Here is a 9185-nt window from a genome sequence, read left to right as displayed (position 1 = left end):
TTAGTATAAATCCACCACCCTCCGCAAAGAGCCGGCCTTAGCATCCATGGCCCCCCAGTCGTGGTAGCGCCTGTACTCTTGGGGTCGCAGTAGGTACTGCCGGCCGCAGTAGTTCGGCATCTCATAGAGGACCCAGCAGCCCTCCAGCACGTGGAGGGAGCGGACCTCATTCAGGTGGAAGCGGTCCTGGATACAGGAGCAGTCCTCGCTCAGCTCCACCATGAGGCCTTTGTGATCCTCTCTCTCATACAGCCGCAGCCTGTGGGAGCTTGTCTGCTTGGTCCACAAAGACAAAGAGCAGAAAAAGCAACCAAACAAGAGATGAACTTGGCAGGTTGGGGCATGAGGTTGTCAGTGTCAAAACTGAGACTCTGAAATTGCTGTGAACGCTTCATGTGGATATGTGTTCCACTAGCATTTAACAAATGCTCATTTTCTACTTCTTGTGTGAGAGATGGAATTTTTAAGAAGTTCAAGGTCTGGGTTAGAATCCATCACAAGCTCAAATATCTTGATTCCTAATTCTTAATTCCATAATTTCTTGATCCCTAGGTGATAAACCTACATTTTGGGGGAAAACGATAAGTATTTTGCCTATATTTTAATATGAGTGTTATCTCCAAAAGTTATATACATATACATTTACCACTAAAACAGGATTTTAAAAAATCACATCCTTTGGTGGAAAATTTGTGTAAATAGTTGAAACGAGAATTCAACTGATTTTCCAAATTAAAAAAAATTACCTTTTCCAAAATTGGAAGATAGCTTTGAATAGCCTATATTAACAACAGAGTTTTCCATTTTTACTAGTCTGCAGTGGAAACTATCTAATTTGTTCATTATCAATTCCTTTACTATAGGTAAAAGTTAATTTGTTAGAAATACTGCCTTCTTATGCCTAAACAGCTTCCCACTTGCAAGTTTGTTTTATATCCCATTGTGATATTACATTTGTCACAGACAAGCTTTGACTGACCTAATGGCAGCAAAGATTAAAAACAAAATTCTTTCCCTAAGTGAATTCTTCCTTATATTCTCAGCTGTTTTTGTGCCGGGATCTACCTGGGCTTTGGCAGATACCCAAAGCCCACTTAACCTTAAGGTGTATTTAAAGGAAAACTTCCCTCGCCCTAACACCCATCACTAACAGAGTGAGGACACTCAGGTGGCATGATTGAAATCAAGCTGAACTCACTTGGGGGATGAGACAGCAGGAGCGGATGGAGTCGTTGAAGCCCATCCACTGCTGGTAGTCGGGGTAGTCGCCGCGCCGCAGGAAGTACTGGTGGCCCTGGTAGTTGGGGCGCTCATAGAGCATCCAGCAGCCGCTGTCCACCCGGATGGAGTTGCAGCGGCTGAAGTAGGGCTGCAGGTTGGGGCAGTCGCTGCTGCACTCGTAGCAGCGGCCCTGGAAACCCCGGTCCTCGTAGAAGGTGATCTGCAAAGGAAGTATAATTCAAAATGAAATCATTTGCTCCCCGTAATAGATCTTGTATAGAGGCATTTTTCCCCGCTCCATTTTATTTCACTTGTGTTCCGTTTACCTTCCCCATGGCTGGTTGACACGATGATGTGAGTTCAGTGTGATGGGGCCCCGGCAGCGCAGCGGGTCTATATAGCAGGACGGCTGCTGTGTTGGCAAGAACAACACAAAAGGGGCCCCGGGGGTGCGTAAGGGGGTTTTATGGATCCCTTTTGCATGCTGCATTCAGTGGAAATGCCTGTCTAGTCTGCCCTCATTCTCTGGTATATTCTAACGCTGTCTGTTCGGGCTCTGGATGAGTCCCTAGAGTTGCTTTTATTTGGATTCTTAGTGTTTTATAAATTTATCAGCACATCAGTCTGAACTTTTGACCTGAAACTCACGTCTCTATACATATGATTCGTTTATGCCCTGTGAATTTTGGGGGAAAAAAAAATCCATATCTTTATGGAAGTGCCCCAGAATTCCAGAGAGGCTGTGGGTGAAGCAAAATGCCATGAGCACTGATTTTCCTGGACCACGGAGACCCCTCTATCTTAAAACTGCTTTCTTCATAGGACTTGTCAATCCAGTACAGGACACAAATCTGGATTCTGATTCTTGCTAGTTTTGACAACGCTTTAAGGCATAGCTTTTAACTTCCTCTTTGGTGAGTACGCTTCATATAACTGGAAACCAGCCCATCGTAGCCGACTTGTGATAAGAACCAAAAGAAAGGTTTTTATGACCACGGGGTTCAAGACTGAGAAGTATATTGCTTTATAGATTGCTTTCCCTTTACCAGGGGAAGGCAGTAAAGCCTCGTGGACTCAGAATGTCCACTTAGTAGCCACATGAATTTGGCAAGCCACACAACCTCTCAGAGCAGGAGTTATTTCATAATATTTATCTCATGGGATATAGTATGTTGTATGAGAGAGAGAAAGAAAGAAAGAAAGAGAGAAAGAAAGAAAGAAAGAAGGAAGGGGCCTGCAGCCTCTGATATTTGAAAGCTGGTCTGGCCCTCAGAGCTAGGCCATATTTCCCTATTAGACATAAACAATCTCACAGAATACCAACTGAGGCAAGGTTACCCTGAGGCCATGATGAAATGAGACAAAATAAGGCGACTTCGTAATTTTGTCTAAGCATAGGCGAAAACAAAGTAAAGGTGCCACCCACAGAACCCCAGACACAGGCCCTCTCTCAGCCAAAATGATTAACTGCTGCTTCTATATCAATTGCAGCTTAATCCTTGTTCTTTGCTCCCTTCCCCATGAGTAGAACTATTAAGATATCCAATCATAAAATTACCCTTGCTGTCTGACAACATCCAATTTAGTGAGCTCCTGCTTTTTATTTTATTGTTTATTTTATGTTTTTTTGGCCGCACCGCGCAGCATGTGGGGTCTTAGTTCCCCGACCAGGGATTGAACCCGTGCCCCCTGCGGTGGAAGTGCGGAGTCCTAACCTCTGTACCACTAGGGAAGCCCAACATCTGCCTTTTTAGGCACTTCCCCGGGTCACCCAACCAAAGTACAAGTCCTATCATAGTTCTTTCTAACCCTCTTACGGAGACAGTCCATGCTTCCCCATGGTGTATGTTCTCTCCGTCACTGTAACCAGTAACAAATCCCTTTGTTTCATAACAGGTGTGTCTGGTAGCTTTTGGCTAAAGGACGTTGACCTGAATAAATGGGGTTATGTGTTTAATGTGTTTGGCACATACTTGGCAGAAATGAGCATTGAATAAACTTTTTTTTTTTTTTTGCGGTACGCGGGCCTCTCACGGTTGTGGCCTCTCCCGTTGCGGAGCACAGGCTCCGGACTCGCAGGCTCAGCGGCCATGGCTCACGGGCCCAGCCGCTCCGCGGCATGTGGGATCTTCCCGGACCGGGGCACGAACCTGTGTACCCCGCATCGGCAGGCGGACTCTCAATCACTGCACCACAAGGGAAGCCCTGAATAAACATTTGATATTAGTAATAGTGAGACATTATTAAGGATGACTTCAGCCCATTTGTCTCTCTCAAAAATGTTCAATCTTCTCAAAGATGCCTGAAAAATGTCTCCACCACAAAGCTGTTTTGTGGTAAAAATGTAGATTTGGAAGGAACTTTAGAAATCATCTAGTGTTCTTCGAACTCCAGGGTGCATTAAGAATCACCTGTGCTTATTAAAAATGCTAAATGCCAGGCTCTACCCTCTTCTGAGACGCTGCATCATTAGATCTGGAAGGGACTCTAGGAATCTGTATTTTTAACTGGCAGCAGCAGGTTGTTCTTGACCACACTTTGAAAAACACTACTCTGATTTATTCCTTCTTCTTTTCTTTTCCATTCTTTTCCTTGTGTGTGTGTGTGTGTGTGTGTGTGTGGTGGGTGTGTGTGTGTGTGTAGCTGATTTACAGTGTTTTGTTAGTTTCAGGTGTAGCGATTCAGTTATACATATATTTATATCTATTCTTTTTCAGATGCTTTTCCCTTATGGGTTATTGAGTATAGTCCCCTGTGCTATATATGAGGTCCTTGTTGTTTACTATTTTATGTATAGTAATGTGTATATGTTAATCCCAAACTCCTAATTTATCTCCCCGCCCCTCTGCCCTGCCATCCATCTTTACTTTTGTATTCTCACTAACTGGAAAAATGAACTGGCCCGTAAAGTTTACTCAATAAATGTCTGGGGGATATGAACGTTATTCCCTCGTCTGAAATTCATCGTTGTAATAGTCCACGGGACCTCTTTCAAAGGCTCAGCACAACAGGCCTACACACTCGCATCAAAGTTCAGCATTTGCAGCTTTCAATGTGTAGGATGACATAAGCATCCTGCATTTCATCTATTTAATGGGCATTTATAATAGGCGAGATGAGTAAGCAAAAGAGAGAAAACAGAACTGTGCTGTCCCCTAAGCCCTCTGCTCCTTCGTAATTCTAATTGTATGTCTCCTGAGATGCCAAGTTACTGTTACAACAGCAGTGTCCAATTCCAGAGTTTTGCTAGTGTCTGAGGTCCAATCAACTGTCCACCTTACTACCCACATGCTTGCTTCCTAGTACTGATAATTAACGTAGCATTTGTATCATATACGTGCTTGGTTAAATGAGAAGAGGTCATTTGGTTGGCGGCCATGTAGACCAAACTCTCCCAAACAAGGAGACTGGGTAAGGACCCGGAGGTCACCATCATAGCACCAGCCTCTGGTTCTGTTTCTCGGCTTGTCTTTCTCGGCCGTTCATTAACTGACGTGAAGACAGGCAGCAATCATTGACCCACCTCTGCTTAACTCCTATGGCATTCCTCTTGGAACAAATGAATTTTCATGTTAAAAATGTGAAATAAAATTCATATTTTATGGTAAAGCAAGAAAAATTTCAACATAAAAATTCTTTTCTGCCCTTTGGCCTCCCCTCTCCCCCCCGCATTGTGTATCTGCATTATACATCAACCAGACCTCCCCCATCATCAAGAATGCCTGCTCAACCATAAACAGCAACATTCTCCTAGCGCCAAAAAGGCAACTCCTTAAAAAATAACATTCCTTCTTTTTGGTTTTCATTTTTAAATAAATATTTATTTATTTTTGGCTGTGTTGGGTGTTTCTTGCTGTGCGCAGGCTTTCTCTAGTTGTGGCGAGCGGGGGCTACTCTTCATTACGGTGTGCGGGCTTCTCATCGCTGTGGCCTCTCTTGTTGTGGAGCACGGGCTCTAGGCGTACGGGTTTCAGTAGTTGTGGCTTGTAGGCTTCAGTATTTGTGGCTGGAGGGCTCTAGAGCGTACGCTCAGTAGTTGTAGCACACAGGCTTATTTACTCTGTGCTATGTGGGATCTTCCGGGACCAAGGCTCGAACCTGTGTCCCCTGCATTGGCAGGTGGATTCTTAACCACTGTGCCACCAGAGAACTCCAACATTCCTTCTAGAGCTTGTAAAGGGTCACGTGACCCACCACGATGGCGCTTAAATCTGGATTATGTAAACTGTCAATAATATGTCATTTAATGTACATCACTGTGTCTCAGAAAACTTATATATACACTGTGTCTTGACTTCTAACAGGCAGAACAGTTCTCAGAGCTTCCTGAGGTGCTCTTCCCAGGTTATAATACTCAAATTTGGCTCGAATAAAATTTTCCAATTCTTTCTTAAATTGACTGATTAATTTTTCATCAACAAGAACAATACATCTCGGGACTTCCCCGATGGTCCAATGACTAAGACTCCATGCTCCCAATGCAGGGGGCCAGAGTTCCATCCGTGGTCGGGGAACTAGATCCCACATGCACGCTGCAACTAAGAGTTCACATGCTGCAACAAAGAAGTCTGCATGCTGCAGTGAACATCCTGCGTGCCATAACTAAGATCTGGCGCAGTCCAAAATAAATAAACAAAAATAAAATAAATATTTGAAAAAAAGGAGCAAAAACAATATGCCTTCTTGTTTAAGCAACAGGTGGTTGTGACTGTCAGTTTTGCTTTAATAAACCCACAAAGAAGAAAATTTGAACTCCAAAAGTCCAGAGGGAATGGAATAAGACACCTGCTTACATCAGGACCTACGCCTTGAAAATGGAGAAGGGAAACTGGAGAGGGGACCCATAGTGAGGAGAATATTTTGAGGGTGTAGTTCAATAGAGTGGGGTCTTGACTCCTTTATGGAATAGCTGCTACTTCAGTTTCTGTGCTTGGTGGAACTTTTGTAAGGTTAGTCCAGAAGACACTGTGGATTCAAAGGGAGAAAAGAGGAAAAAAAGGGAAGAAAAAGCTTTAAAATCTGACTTATAACAAGCTAGGATATATAGGAAATACTAGTGTGTGTAGGGTATGTAGGATGATACCAGGGTTATCGAATTGTTGGTTCATCTTCATGGGGAGAAGTTTAGTGGGATCCTGTAGGGTATCCCTTCTCTGCTTTCACCTCAGACACTCATCTCTTCAAGGTCCCAGTGTTTAGAGAGAGGATAGAGAGAATGAGGAAGGGTAGATTAGGAGATAGTTTGGGCATAATGTCTTCCCCCGGCAACTCCCCACTGTTGACCTTTTCTTTAAGTTGGGATTAGAGGGTGGATAGCATTCTCTTTGCTTGTGCCCCAGGAAGGGAAGCAACTTGCAAACTTGAACAATGAGATCCAGGGTCTCTAGTTTTATGTGCCTTCAGTTCAGGTGTTTCACATAATTTCCATGTCTGATGCCTGTGAGTTTATGCCTACTAGGCAAATAATGTAAAACTTGGCACTCCAAGAAGTTTTTGGCTTTCTCATTCATGTTTGCTGTATTATTATTGGCAAACAGAGGATGCTGGCTAATGTCTCCAGGAAGCCAACAGTAGTTTTGGGAATTTAAAGGTTAAAGAACTGAGATTTAGGAACAGTTAATATCAAATAATACAAGAATCTATTTTCCAGGGAAGGAGCCTTTATAAAGAGCCTTACCATGTGCCCCAGTTTGCCTGGAACGGTCCTGCTTCATGCCTCTTGCTCCAGTGTAATCCTTAATAGAACACACTCACTCTCAAAAATGACTCAGGATAAGCAACACATTATATGCTTGTCCTGGTAATAAGCCACTTGGGTGGTGGATATGGAGCCCTTGATGTGTGAGATGGAAGGAGACTCTACAGAGAATGAACAAACATGTGGGTACATCTAAGGACAGAGAAGAGAGGAGCAAGGAAGGGAAAGACAGGCCGCCCAGCAGCAGGTTGGAGCTTGCAGACCAGAGCAGGGTCATCCAATATTAAACTTGATATTGTTGTGCTATTGTGATCTAAACTTGCATCTCTCCCCTCACAACCTCTGTAACAAAGCTGGCTGCACACATTAATGCTTTATGTGAGAAATGGTTCAGGAGTTCAAGGAAAAGGCACTATGTCTCCACTTTGGGTCAGTGTGGATCCACTCAATGACAAGGCAGGAGTTCAGAGTGGAGAGTAACTGGGAAAAGCATAAACAACTCGTCTCCGCATAAACAACTCGTCTCCTCTCCAGAATTCCAAGAAACATTGGGTATATGTGTGTTGGAAGAAGTGGGTACTAAGTCTCCCACCTGCTGTGAGATGAGCTTTGAGCCATTTATTAGAATCTCAAAGGATGGGGTACTTCAGATGAATTTTGACCTGAAGCTGTCAGCTTCACTGGGGAACTTTACAAGAAACAGTCCTAAGAGCCGTATTTAATTATCGCAGGATGTTATTGAGGACGTTGTTTACTCAGTATCTTCTTTACTAGGACCCACAAGAAAATTTTCTTTTAGGTTTCAGTACTGGGAATGGTTAGGCTAGTCTTGAATAATTAATTTGTCTTATGGACTCTGTCAGTCATGGAACTGATCATGTTTCCTTCTATGTCTTGGCTGCTGGATCCAAATCTGGTTCTAACTTCAGCCACCAAAGTGCCTTTATAGCACCCAGTTTGGGTTCAAACTTCACTCCTGGCTCCATCTCTCCCTCTCACTCACTCTTGTGTTTCTTCCGACCCAATTTTTTCATTCACCTATTTTTAATTTCTTTAATTTATTATGTTGTAATTCTTTATTAGTGACCTTAATCTATGTTTTTAAAATAAAGAAAACAACTGAATCAAACAAGCAAACTTCTCCAGAAAATTTTAGTGCCCTATTTTTGATTTAGTATTATTTTTCTTTTTGCTGCACTGGTCTTCATTGCTGCACATGGGCTTTCTCTAGTTGTGGCCAGCAGGGGCTACTTCTCATTGTGGTGCCCAGGCTTCTCATTGCGGTGGCTTCTCTTGTTGCGGAGCATGGGCTCTAGGCACATGGGCTTCAGTACTTGTGGCATGCGGGCACTAGAGCTCAGGCTCAGTAGTTATGGTGCACGGGCTTAGTTGCTCCGTGGCACGTGTGATCTTCTCAGCCCAGGGATTGAACCTGTATCCCCTGCATTGGCAGGAGGATTTTTAACCACTGCGCCACCAGGAAAGTCCCTTATTTTTCATGTATGGTCACAGTACTTTACTCCCATTAAAATGATGGGAGGCAGGGACTTCCCTGGCCATCCAGTCGTTAAGACTCCGTGCTTCCACTGTAGGGGGTGTGGGTTCGATCCCTTGAAGGGGACCTAAGGCCCACATAGAGCGTGGCCAGAAAAAAAAAAAAAAAGATAGGAGGCAGAGTTTTCCTATGTGCATATGGTTTTTGGTAAAAATCCTGAAAATTTTGTACAAAGCACGTACAGCAAAGAGACAGGGAATTCTATTGGGAAATCTCATGGAGGTATGAGGTATTGGAAATGGGAGAAAAGGGATGGAGGCTGTCAGAAGGATAAGGAGTGCAGTAGGTGAGAGGACAGGTTCATTTATTTGTTTGTTTATGGAGCTAAAGTAAGAGTCTAGATGAGAATTGCTTTCCTTATCAATTAAGACTTGGACTATATAGGGAAGATGGTGGGGATAATCTGGAGGGGTAACTTGAGGTGTTTCAATAAGTACTTGTTTATTATTGTAACTGTTTATTTATGTAACTTGTTTATTATTGTAACTTGTAAGATTAACCACAAATGGGTTGAGCCCAGTTGAACTGAACTTTGAGCCCACGTGGCCTAGCCTTTAAAAGAACGCTGGCAATAATATCCTCTACTCACTTCCCCTTATAAGAGGTTGTTCCCCATCTTGAAAGCATATGTTATCATGTCTGGTCAAGTGCCATTATTGCTTTTGAAGGCCTAATAGATTAAAAGAAAGACAGGACTCTGTTAGTGCCAGA

The 9185-nt window shown here is 43.4% G+C and overlaps 1 protein-coding gene across 2 annotated transcripts; it reads right to left on the bottom strand.

The window, feature by feature from the left end:
• LOC137225786 (gamma-crystallin C) lies at positions 1–1556 on the bottom strand. Of its 2 annotated transcripts, none has more exons than XM_067739850.1 (3): positions 1548–1556; positions 1199–1441; positions 1–276 (listed from the first exon to the last, which is right to left on the bottom strand). In XM_067739850.1, the coding sequence occupies exons 1-3, from the start codon at positions 1554–1556 to the stop codon at positions 1–3; spliced, it is 528 nt and encodes a 175-aa protein (XP_067595951.1). The 2 variants fall into 2 exon arrangements, with proteins under 2 accessions (XP_067595951.1, XP_067595952.1); XM_067739851.1 differs by having other exon boundaries at positions 1–273.
• Positions 1557–9185: the final 7629 nt, after the last annotated feature.

Source organism: Pseudorca crassidens, chromosome 6 (genome assembly GCF_039906515.1).
Source record: "Pseudorca crassidens isolate mPseCra1 chromosome 6, mPseCra1.hap1, whole genome shotgun sequence".
NCBI lineage: Eukaryota > Metazoa > Chordata > Mammalia > Artiodactyla > Delphinidae > Pseudorca > Pseudorca crassidens.
The sequence above is the reverse complement of the archived record's forward strand: the minus strand, read 5'-3'. Positions and strand labels throughout refer to the sequence as shown.